The sequence below is a fragment of the Gekko japonicus genome, unplaced genomic scaffold (genome assembly GCF_001447785.1).
Source record: "Gekko japonicus isolate JY-2015 unplaced genomic scaffold, Gekko_japonicus_V1.1 scaffold3774, whole genome shotgun sequence".
Classification (NCBI taxonomy): domain Eukaryota; kingdom Metazoa; phylum Chordata; class Lepidosauria; order Squamata; family Gekkonidae; genus Gekko; species Gekko japonicus.
The window spans coordinates 11,619-23,755 of NW_015174958.1; the positions used below are offsets into that span (position 1 = coordinate 11,619).

The window sequence follows — 12,137 nt, forward strand, 5'->3', positions numbered from 1 at the left end:
AAGCATAAGCCAATGGAGAGCTTATTACCTCCAGCCAAACGATTGCGTAAAAGGAGTTATTACTCACACAGGGAGGAACATCATAAATCAGAATACGTGCAAGGAACGTGATTGGGAAATACCCTTATAGAATAATGGCTCTCAAGGGAGAAGAAGAAGAGAAGAGATTGGATTTATACCCCGCCCTTCACTTGGAGTCTCAGAGCGGCTTACAAACTCCTTTCCCTTCCCCAACCCACAACAGACACCCTGTGAGGTGGGTGGGGCTGAGAGAACTCTGACACAAACTGCTCTTTTTCAAGGACAGCTGTGCCAGAGCTTGTGACTGACCCAAGGTCACATCAGCAGGTGCAGTGGAGGAGTGGGGAATCAAACCCGGTTCTCCCAGATTAGAGTCCGCACACTTAACCACTACACCAAACTGGAGGGGCTACCACGCAGGGGTAAAGCAGGGGCTTTGCGTTCAGAACATCCCAGTATGGCTGGCACCGTCAGGATTGCAAACAGCGTGGTCAGGAAAGAGCTCCACCCCCAGAGGGCCACTGCCAGTCAGAGGAGACAGCTCTGGGCTAGATAGAGCAGAGCTCCGTGAGGTGCATCACCTCCCCCCCCCCCAGCTTTTCTCCCATTTCTGTCCTAAGAAAGCAAAAGGGGAGCAGAAGGTGAAGCAACTTCTTCATGCGCAAGAAGCCAGAGGAGGGCCCAAACACCCCAACTCCCACACAGGAAAGATTAAAAAGATCACGTGCTAAGGCAGCGGCGCAGACACCAGTCCCCACCCTGCAAGGGTTTTGCATTTGGCAGCCTCACTCAGTGACATGCTTCTACTTGTGGAAAAGCTCAAGGAGCTGCACCTGCTGATGCTTAAGAGACACGGGTAGCTTGCAACAACCAGAGACACCCCGAACGCTTTGCTCCCACATTCCCTCGTGCCGCATACCATAACATCATGGATCCATGCCGTTGGGAGGAAAGACTAGTAGTCATTATAGAGAAGAGGAGCCAATTATGCTAGGGCAATGATACCTAATCTTCAAAGTGGGCCAGACATCTCTCAGGTGTTCGAGGTACTTACAGAACATGGCGATCATTGGCTGGCCACCATATTTCCTTACGGATGCTGAACCCCGATGGGTAAAACATTGCAAGGCAGCTTGCCCAAACAACCTGAATACTTCTAAAGAATCCCACTTGTCTTGCAGTGTGTTGCTAGAGTTAATAACTCTCCTATCCAACTATAGATCCAGGTGGGCAGCCGTGTTAGTCTGAAGCAGTAGAACAAATTTAGAGTCCAGTGGCACCTTTAAGGCCAACGGTTTATTGAAGGTATGAGCCTTTGTTGGTCTTAAAAGGTGCCACTGGACTCTAAATTTGCTCTATCCAAGTATGAAATCTGTGGACAAGTGTCAACTTTCAAAACCCCAAGAATAAATCTCTAAGCCATGCATGCTTTGCAACAAATCCTAAGTCACGTTTTCCAGGAAACTTTCTTCCAACCAAAAAGGCTAACATTAAGACTTGCCCCTCCCCTTAAACATCCTTACTTGTAAGTAATCCCCATTCAGCATGGTGGGACTTACTTCTCAGTAAACACGAACACACAAAGCTGCCTTATACAGAATCAGACCTTTAATCCAGCAAGATCAGTATCATCAACTCAAACTGGCAGCAGCTCCCCATGATCTTAGGCAGAGGTCTTTCAACCCACTGATTACCTGATCCCCTTACTGGGAGATGCCTGGGATTGAACCTGGGACCTTCTGCATACCAAGCAGATGCTCTACCACTGAGCCACTGCCCCTGCCTAAACATGCAGCCCCTCCTCAATCAGAAAGCAAGGACACAATGCCAAGTACACTAGTTTTAAGTCCCCTTGAACTCAGTGCACCAAATAAGGAACTGAACTGGGGTTTTTTGTTTTTTTGTTTTTTAAATGGATTTATATCCCGCCCTCCCCGAAGGCTCAGTGTGGCTAACAACGAGGCACAAGTGCCAGAATTAAAACAGATTTTAAAAAAATAAGACTCCAAGCTTATGCACACTTTCTTGGGAGTAAGCCCCACTGAACACAGCAGAACTCACTCCTGAGTAAACATGCGTAAGTTTAAACTGCAAATTTTACTTAGAGCTGCAGCATTACTTCCCCGAGAAATTAAATCCCTTGGAATTAAGTGGGTCTTATTGCTGAGTAAACCTGCTGGGGTCAGGTTGTATGTTTTGTATAATTTACAACTGTTATGCATATTTATCCAGCAGTAAGCCTCACTGAATATAACAGGGCTTTTCCTGATTAGACATGCATACGATTGAACTGTGAGCGTATTTATTAATAAATGAAGTCCCGTTGAAAGTGGGGATTTGAAGGTGGGGGCTCTCATGACAGTAAACCTGCTCCTTAGGATAAGCGGGGTTTACGATTGTTTTCCGTTGATTCAAGCTGCCCGAAACTCCATGGGGACTCAACAATGCCTGAGGTCGATGCTGCGGGGTTTGGAACACGCGAGTTGGTCCTCGCATTCCACTCCCAGCAAGGGCAGAAGTCCATTTTGTGACAGCCCGCAGTCAGGGATAGGGAAGCTGCCGTGGGAGGGTACCAGGCACCGCATTCTTCAACGCAACGGAGACGCAACAGAAATTACAAAGGGAAAGGGGGGAAAGGGAAAGTACTGGTAAGCAGATTTACTCGGAAGTAAGGCCCACAGTGTCCAGAGAATCTTGTTCCCAGCCAAGCATGCATAACGGCAGCAACTTTGGGATTCCATCAGGACACGGCTGCATGCCTACTCGGAAGTAAGTCCCATGGAGTTCGATAGGTCTTTACTCCCAACCAGGGAAGCGAACTCAGAACTGCAGACCCGGCTAATCTTTACACGCACCTGGACACGGCTTTAGTGAGCACCGGGTAGAGGCGCAGCAGGAGCAAGTAACGCGCGAGCAACTTCTGGGGCAGGGGCCCCGATTCGGGCTTGGAAAATACCGGAGACATCGCGCAGACCCGAGCGGAGGAAGCACAGCCACTGAGCATGCGCTCAACCCTCCTTGCCCCAATAAGAATCAAAGGTCTTTTTCTCCGGGTCCCTTCGGACAACCCCGCATCACCCCCGCGTGGCATCTACCCACAATATTAGCCAATCAGGGAAAGGGGAAGAGAATACACTGGGTAAGGGGGCGGGGCAAGAAAAGGAGGCAAACCCAGGCTGAGGAAAGGCGAATACTTTTCTCTCTGAGGGGCGGGATTAAACGTTTTTATGTGCTATAGATGGGTAATAGGGGGCGGGCACCCACCTTCCCACCCGTGGGTCTAAATAAAGAGAATGAAGAATGACTGCTCTTGCTATTAATATAATCCCGTCGGCCAATCTGGAGAGTTGCAAGGGAGAAGGAGAAAGAGCCGTCGGGGGCGTTGCCAGGCATCGCAAGTACTTGAGACAACAAAAGACACGGAAGTGGGCGGCTACCTTTAATCCCATTGGATGGAAAGCAGGGGGGCGGGCCCAGAAACCGGGTCGTGATAGGTGGTGATGCACGAACGCTGTCTTAGCTTGGCATGCCCGGCCGTTCGTAATAGTAAATCGCGTGAGAGTTATGGTACGTCTCGCGAGGTTTCCCTAAGCGCGCGAAACTCTGAGAGGGACTCAGGCAGTAGGCAGGTCTTGGCTGGGATGGCTCAGAAGAAGGGCGGCGGGGGCCGCCGCTGGCAGCGGGCCGCCCCCGCTGGGGACGCCGACGAAGAGACGCCGCGGTGAGATGGTTGAGGGGGCACGGCTGTGCATGTGCAGAGTGCCGGGGAGGGGGTCTGCTCTCCAAGCTGCAAACGTTCTTGATCTCAACCAGTATTTCTTGGTCTCTGAGCATCTGTGAAGTGTTCCTCCCCCCGGCTCAAGAATGAGGTGGAGCTGAATTCTGGGGGTCTGGTCTTTGCTGGTGCTAGTCCCGCTTTATCATTCAATACGTGAAGTAGTGTCCTTGAATACTTATTTACTTTCTTTATACCCCACCGTCTCCCTAGTGGGGACCAAAGAGGCTTATATGTTCTCCTCTCCTCCATTTTATCCTCACATCAACCCTATGAAGTAGGTTAGGCTGACAATGTTCACCCAGGATGGGTGGGGGCACCCTGTTCAGGGGCCCATAGAGCCAGCCTATTGGTCCAGTACACTTGAACCTAGGCAGCTATTCAGTGGACAGGCACCAGCAGCTCTGCGGCAATCTTGTTATCATTAGCTTAAAACGCAGCCCCTCCAGCTCCCAACAAAGATTCCCTATGGGACATAATAGAGCATAATAATATCAGAAACCTGAGGTGGGGGAAAACTGATCAAAATACCAAACTGCTATTTGCAACCCAAATAACTGCATAGTGATTTTTTTTGGCTCCCTGATATCCAGATTTGAAAAATGCCAACTTTTTTCCATGGTGCACATCTCTAATCTTAGGCTGACTGGTGACATAGGAGTGTGACTTCAGTAGACAATTCTAAATAGTCCAGTTTGAGTCAATCAGAGGGAAGAACCTTTTGGTGTAAACTGTTTGAGTCAATCAGAGGGTTTGAGTCAATCAGAGGGAAGAACCTTTTGGTATAAACTGGATAGAACTTTTCCTTGGCAGAGGCTAACACAGCAAAGAAAAGCAGACTTTGGCATCAGAATTGGGGTATGTGTGTTTGTAATGAGCCCAAGTGGAGGCCTGTTGGCAACTTGTGCAAGATTGGCAGCAAGAACAATTGTGTGTGTTGTCCAGTTACCGTAATAAATAAATTGTACAGCCAGCAGATGATGAAATATATAAGGATTTCAAGTGTTTCCCAGTCCATGTACATAACGGAGAACGTGTATTATGACTGATTAATAAGCAAAATCCTCTGCTTATGCTGTGCACATTGTATCAGGTGAACATGCATGAGGCTTAGTGCTTATGCACTTTCTGCGACTGGATGCACTCTGATCATGCTCAGTGGTCATGCAAGAGAATATATTTGCAACCTTGTGCTAGAAACTTTCTTTTAAATGAAAGAAAAAGAGAGTTGAGATTTCTTGGTCAGCTATATTCTGCAGCCTGTGTTGTTTTCCAGCTTTTCTGTACTTATGTGGGAATTGTGGTGTACACGGGCCGCAACTGTTGTTGTTTTTTAAGTGTTTACTGGCTCCACTGTTGAAGTGATTTTGCCAATGAGGTACTGATATTTTTTTGCATTCTCTTGCCACAGTGATGATGGCTCCTCACTCTCTGCCCTGAGGCGCTTGGAGCGCAGCCAATGGACAGACAAGATAGATGGACAGTTTGGGTTTGAAAGGATGAAGGAACCTGCAGAGAGAACAGGCTGGTTGATCAACATGCATCCAGTATGAAACTGTTTTTACTTTTCCTTTAATGTCTCCTCTCTAGAGTTCCACTGACATTTTTTCTGCTGAATGCCAAAATGACTTTGATTTCCTGTGGTTGCTGTGGAGGGAGGGCAAAGCGTCATTGCTTCCCACAAGCTAAGGGAGCCAGCATCCAGACATTGACCTTGATAGGAAATGAAATTAATAAGGATCACTTTACTTCACTAGAAGTAGCTATACAGGGTGTAATTGATAAATTAAGTTTAAGATTATTTTATTGAAAAAGTTAATGAAGAAAAGACTCTAAAATGGAACTACTTACTATTCATTGAGAGCATCGGGGGTAGGCACTGCCCACCCACCGACCCCATTTCATAAAAGGCATTTTTCTGTCTCTCCTTTCTGGAAAAAAATATTAAAAACTTGTGTGGAGTTTAAGAATCTTTTTGCTCTTACACTAATTCTCAAGGTTTAGATAGATCCTTGGGGGTGGGTAGTAGAGCTGTCTGTTTCATTGGTTGCATTCAGTGGCATTCTCTGTTCTAGACAGAAGTTTTGGATGAAGATAAACGCTTGGTCAGTGCTGTGGACTATTATTTCATTCAGGAGGATGGGAGTAGGTTTAAGGTGAGTAGCTGTTTAAGAAGGAGGGGAACAGGGTATGATATCAAAGGAAAGGAGTATCCGAGAGGTTTGTCCTCTAGCCTGCTGTGAATAAGCATACCCTCTAAATTAGTTACTTGTCCTCTACATGGGATTTATTTTGCTTTACTTCTCTTGTCCTTTGTCACTTAAATGCTGTTCTCTGCACAGTTAGATTTTTCCCCATTTCATGAAAAACTGAATAGAATGCTGAGAGGGTCAACTTTTTCACACCTCCCTTTCATTCATGGAGGGGGGAAACAGCATTTTAACAGAGCTCTAAGAGGTGGACATTGCAAAGCTCATGGAAGAAAAATGTCTCTCCTTTTTTGTTGTTGTTTAGTGTGCTTGTGTCTCACCATCTTTGCTCTTTTCTAGGTGGCATTGCCCTATAGGCCGTATTTCTATATTGCAACCCGAAAGGTTGGTATAAATTTCTTGGCCCACTCCTAAAACTGCACACCTTTATTGGTCTGAAAGTTCTCTGGAGCCAATTAAATTGCTTCAAAATGTGAATATGCTTTATAGGGAGGGTGTTTATGTTTATGTCTGTGTGTATGCAATCACAGCTGACTCAGAAGCTCTAGTCTAATGGACAGGACCCTGCATTTGTCTGTAATCGTTTTCAAACAATGTTCCAGAGGGCCATGGGAGGTGCAGCTTCTTGGAAGTTTATCAGGAATTCCTCAGTACGAAGGTTAGTCAGGCTGAACCATGAAAACTTGCCTACCAACTTCTACCTGTCTTACCAGTTTGGTGTAGTGGTTGAGTGCGTGGACTCTAATCTGGGAGAAACAGGTTTGATTCCCCACTCCTCCACTTGCACCTGGATGGATGGCCTTGGGCAAGCCGTAGCTTTGATAAGAGCTGTTCTTGAAAAAGAGCAGTTTCTGTCAAGAGCTCTCTCAGCCCCACCTACCTCACAGGGTGTCTGTTGTGGAGAGAGGAAGGGAAAGGAGATTGTAAGCCGCTCTGAAACACCTTTGGGTAGTGAAGGGCGGGGTATAAATCCAATCTCCTCTTCTTACCTTCATTGTTTAAGTACAGGATGTATTGGGCGCATTCTGGGGTGTCCTTTCAGTTCACAGGGGGCAATAGAGAAGTCCAGCAGGCCTGGCCAGTGTTCCACATGAACTGATGCTGCACCCTAGAAAGTGTACCACAAGCTTCTGCTATATGTACAGGTTCTGCAGCATGCTTGCAGGAAGTTTCAGGGGATAGAAACTTTGAAATCTGTTGTTCTCATGGGTAAAACTATGCGTAGCCCCTCTAATAGGCAGTGGTCTTTCTAGGGTTGTGACCGAGAAGTATCATCCTTCCTTTCCAAGAAGTTCCAAGGGAAAATAGCAAAGCTTGACACTGTACCCAAAGAGGATCTTGATTTGGTAAGGAACACTTTCAGTGACTTTGCTGGGAGAGTCTAGGAGAGTTGCCCTGTTTGGGGAGAAGGGGAGGTGGAGTGGTGATTCAGGTAGCTAGGGGCCTGTAGCATCCCAGTATCTCTGCATAAGGCACATGGAACTCCCCCAGGTATTGTTACCATTTGTTTCTTCCTAACCTGCATCAGTTACTGTTTATGGCTAGGGTCCATAGTGCATTGGAAGAGCACATGCATTGCATGCAGAAGCTCAGGGGATCAGTTACTGGCCTCTCCACCTCTCCCCTGTGCACACTTTGGTTATTTTTCCTCTCTTCTGACTCTGTTGGTATAAGGCAACTTTATTTATGAAAATGCTTCTGTTCTGCTTTTTGGCCCAACAGAGCTTACAACATGCTGCTCAAAGATAACTAACAGCTGCAAATAGCTTTTTGGCCCAACAGAGCTGCTCAAAGATAACTAACAGCTGCAAACACATTCATAACTGTATAACTACAACTAGAAGAGAGTCATAAATCTCAGATCAGTTCTACAGAAAGGTCTCAGTTGTGGCTATGCTTCTATAAAGGAGTCAGCCAGATACCGTCAGAAGAAGAACTGTCTTATATTTCTTTCAAAAACTTGGCAAAGTCAGATCCTTTCTCATTTCCATAGGGAGGCCCTTCTACTAGGAGAGTGGAACAGCAGAGAGAGACCTAAGTGTGGGTAGCAAGAGAGTGAACAATCTCGGGAGTACCAAACCAGCTATGCAGAGAAGTGCAGTTGGTGCACAGCTTCTTATAAAGAGGTGGGGTCCTTTAGATACATGGATCTCAGGCCTCCTCTTCCGGTTTGGTGTAGTGGTTAAGTGTGCGGACTCTAATCTGGGAGAACCGGGTTTGATTCCCCACTCCTCCACTTGCACCTGCTGGATGACCTTGGGCAAGCCATAGTTCTGGCACATCTGTTCTTGAAAAAGAGCAGTTTCTGTCAGAGCTCTCTCAGCCCCACCTACCTCACAGGGTGTCTGTTGTGGGGGGGGGGGAAGGAGTTTGTAAGCCGCTCTGAGACTCCTTTGGGTACTGAAGGGCGTGGTATAAATCCAATCTCTTCTTCTTCTGCTGTGACTCTGAGTTTGCCTTTTCTCTTACTTTCTCTTGCTTTCTTTTGATTATTGTAGTGCTTCCTTCTTCCATCTGAGTCAATTCCTCTTCATACTTAACAGCCTATTTCTCTTGTAGCCAAATCATCTGGTTGGCCTGAAGCGAAACTACATCAAACTCTCCTTCAATACAGTGGACGACCTAATAAAAGTGCGCAGGGAGATCTCACCTGCTGTGAAGAAGAACAGGGTACAGGACCTAGCGACAGATACCTACACCGCCATGCTAACCAGGTAGAGTAGCCTAAGGTCTGGTCCTAGATCCTGAGAAGTTCTGTTTGGACTGAGTTAAATTAAGTCTTCAGTATGCCAGACAGTGTTCTGTTGCCTGCACTTGAAGAGGTTGCTGCTTCCTGCTCACTGAGTTTTGGGTTTCTTATAAATTAAGGTAATCTATGTTGAGAAGCATTTTCCTTATTGTTCCCTATTCTGGCGTTTGCAGATATTGTCACCTTTTTTTCTTTCGATGCAGCTGGCTGATAAATTGATAATGTTTGCTCCTTTTTAATGTCTGTGCTGCTGCCTCAGCTGAAGCAGATCTTTGGTTGATCTGTCCTGATAGAAGGCAATGCTACTTATGCCATTATTCTTTTGATGATGGAAGACTGCTGTCATCCCCTTTGAGTTTCAGAAGCTGCTTCTACTGAGAAGAGGACCTTCCCAGCTTTTGTCTTGACTCTATTTTCATCCTCCCCTGAGCCATTTTTATGTGGCTGTTTCTCATGATGTTCTGTTACTGTTTGAATCATACAGATGGGACCAATTATATGGCTTCCTTCCCACCCACATCTGGCCCTGGTGGAAGAGAAGCCTCTCATAGACTTTGTCCATATCATTTTTGCATCCAGATTCTCTGGAGGGTTACATTTAAGTAGAAGGAACCACAGCATTGTGGTCTATGCATCCAAAATTACTGGAATGGTTTGAGAAGAAGCCACCAAAAAGTGGCTCTGATACTTCTGCAAAAACTTGTAAATTGGCCTCCAGGCATAATTGTAAATGCATCTTAATCTGAGCTAGCCACTTCTTTGTGCAGTGCTCTGACAGGGAGCAACCTGGCCAGTGAAGAGGAGAGGCCTTCTAAGAAGACTGCAGACCAGATGGACAATATTCTTGATATGAGGGAGTATGATGTCCCCTACCATATTCGTCTGTCCATCGATCTGAAGATCCATGTGGTGAGTGAAAACTAGGGAAGATCTGCTTCTCATCCTTGGTAGCTAGTGACAAGATGTTGTTGAGAAGTAGCTACTAGACATGGAATGTTCTGCCAATATCATAATACTCTGCTTCTAAATTTTTCTTGGAAAAAAGCAAGCAGACACCTGCCCTTTCAGGTGCTAGGAACCGAACTTGTGCATGCAAACTATGTATATTGCCTCTTAACTATGGGCTTTCCCACAATAGCTCTTCCTCTCAAAAGAACTACCATGGTCACAGGAAAAAATGTGCTACTTGGAAACCACACACACTCATTTATGGCAGCAAAGCAATGCTTCTGACTCTTCCTTCCTCTAGGGAACCCTCACTCCCAGTTTTTTCTTTTCCCAAGAGTGAGAGGCAGAAGCCACTTTCTCTATCTACAAGCATCCCTGCCTTTGGATTATAGTTTGTTCCACTCAACTCTTTTCTCCTTTTTTTTTTTTTTTTGTAAAGGTTAATCTGACTGTCTGAGAATCCTCCCTTTCTGTTTCCTTTCTGTCTCTTATGTCTCTTTTAATGTTTTTTTTTTAACTATTTTATCATTTTAAGGGTACTTTTTGTTCAGAAGTTTGATTTTTTTAAATGTTCACTGCCTCGAGGACGCTGTTTGGGTGGAAAGTTGGCATAAACATGTTTTAAATAAATAAATGTGCCAGTCAAGATTCATAATACTTAGCACATAATTACTGTATGGGGGGGCATTAGCAATACCCATTTCTTTGGAATTTCCCTCGTTCTCCCCTCCTCCGGCAGGCTCACTGGTACAACATTCGCTATCGGGGCAGCAGCTTTCCTCCTGAGATCACCCGCCGAGATGACCTGGTAGAGCGGCCAGTGAGTATTTGTTTTCATTTAATTTTCTTTCTCTTTTAATTTTTCATGTTTGCTCAACATTAAAATAATACATCCAAAATTAAATAATACATCCAAAATTAAATTAGAGTACTGGGAAAGTATAAAGTAGTAGATAAGAGCAGACAAATAAATACGAATACAGATAGCTAATGGCAGCAACTGGTAAATCAATAAAACAGTGGAAGCCACATTCTACCGATAAAAGCCTTGGTGAACAGAAGAATCTAATCTGGTGCCTGAATGCTAGAAGCAGTGGCACCTCACAAATGCGTCAAAATATTCTGTAAATTGGGCCCCACCACTGAAAGGCCTTCTTTTTTGCTGTTGCCACCCGTCTTGTCTCTGAAGGTGCCCAGACAAGGGCCCCTGAAGCCACTTGTAGAGCTGTTTCCATACTGATATTGATGTGAACATTTTAATTCTGGCCAGGATCCTGTTGTTCTAGCTTTTGACATTGAGACCACTAAACTCCCTTTGAAGTTTCCTGATGCGGAAACGGACCAGATAATGATGATCTCCTACATGATTGATGGCCAGGTATGTGTACTGGTTTATGGTCCCTATATATTTACACCTCTGTCTATTTGGTTTTACTGCACTCCCCTAATTCCTTTGCTATAGGGGAGGGGTGGAATATTCTCCCACCACACACTTTATTTACTAACACTATAGCTAATAGTGAAGCAGCTGGCCCCTGTCTGGGTAATGAAAGCAGCGCAACAGGCCACCCACAAGGATAGTTAGAGAAATACTACATTGTAAGTAATTGTTTTTTAACAAATTCAACCAAATAAATTTGTTATACATATTTCAAAGCAAAAGAGTTCATTAAATTTTTAAAAGGTTATTTCACTGAAAACGTGTTTCATATTTCTTGCTTGTCTACAGTGCAAGAAATAAGAAGTACTCCTTCAGACTGGTGGCTTGTGCCTCAGCTAATACTTGTAACTGAACCCCACATGTCTTGGTCCAGCTAATCCTGCTGCACTTGGGTTATGTGATCAAGAGGATGGTTTACAATGTAAAACCATTGCTAAAGTCTTGAACATGCGGTAGTATGGAAGGGAAAGGGGGTGGAGAGGGAAGAGGAAAATAAACAGATTCAGATGCCTCTCAGTCCACACATTTGTTGGAGGTCAGAAATGTAAAATTACTTGATCCAAGATCTGCTTGATCCAGGATCAGTTGCACTGCCTTATATCTCTAGTTGTTCATTCTTTTGTATTGCCAACAGTACATGTCTATAGGAGGAGGTATGTGTTTATCTGCAGAGTCTCTACTGCTGCACATAATATACCTGTTCCTTAAAATACTGTCATGTTTGTATCTAACTTGCTTGAGTTCGGTTGGCTTGTCTCATGGGAAATCCATTCCGATTCTTACTTGCAGCTGATATTGGGTGGTACCTCAGCCCAAGGAATTAGGCTTTTTCGGTCCCTGCAGAACCACTGGAAGGGAGCGCAGATCATGGTTCATCTTTGAGTTTGTTGAGTCACAAATTGCTTCCAAGAATGTCTCGCACCAGAAGACCAATCTAATTCCTTTTTCTTTTTCCTCCCAGGGTTACCTGATCACAAACAGGGAGATCGTTTC

The 12,137-nt window shown here is 45.2% G+C and overlaps 2 protein-coding genes and 1 non-coding gene across 3 annotated transcripts in view; 1 reads left to right on the forward strand and 2 right to left on the reverse strand.

Annotated features, from left to right (window-relative positions):
* PXMP2 (peroxisomal membrane protein 2) overlaps window positions 1–3,130 on the reverse strand; it is an 11,505-nt gene extending 8,375 nt beyond the window's left edge. The window contains 1 exon segment of the mRNA XM_015425135.1: window positions 2,877–3,130. Coding sequence (XP_015280621.1) covers window positions 2,877–2,986 — 110 coding nt within the window. The 5' untranslated portion in view covers window positions 2,987–3,130.
* TRNAT-GGU lies at window positions 1,730–1,801 on the reverse strand. Its single transcript has one exon. It is a non-coding gene; the product is annotated as a tRNA-Thr (tRNA).
* A 532-nt stretch (window positions 3,131–3,662) lies between the features above and the next one.
* Window positions 3,663–12,137, forward strand: part of POLE (polymerase (DNA directed), epsilon, catalytic subunit) — a 56,906-nt gene continuing 48,431 nt past the window's right edge. The window contains exons 1-9 of the mRNA XM_015425136.1: window positions 3,663–3,742; window positions 5,208–5,343; window positions 5,872–5,952; window positions 6,346–6,390; window positions 7,260–7,352; window positions 8,566–8,720; window positions 9,523–9,664; window positions 10,443–10,523; window positions 10,974–11,081. Coding sequence (XP_015280622.1) covers window positions 3,663–3,742; window positions 5,208–5,343; window positions 5,872–5,952; window positions 6,346–6,390; window positions 7,260–7,352; window positions 8,566–8,720; window positions 9,523–9,664; window positions 10,443–10,523; window positions 10,974–11,081 — 921 coding nt within the window. The remainder of the gene's footprint in view (window positions 3,743–5,207; window positions 5,344–5,871; window positions 5,953–6,345; window positions 6,391–7,259; window positions 7,353–8,565; window positions 8,721–9,522; window positions 9,665–10,442; window positions 10,524–10,973; window positions 11,082–12,137) is intronic.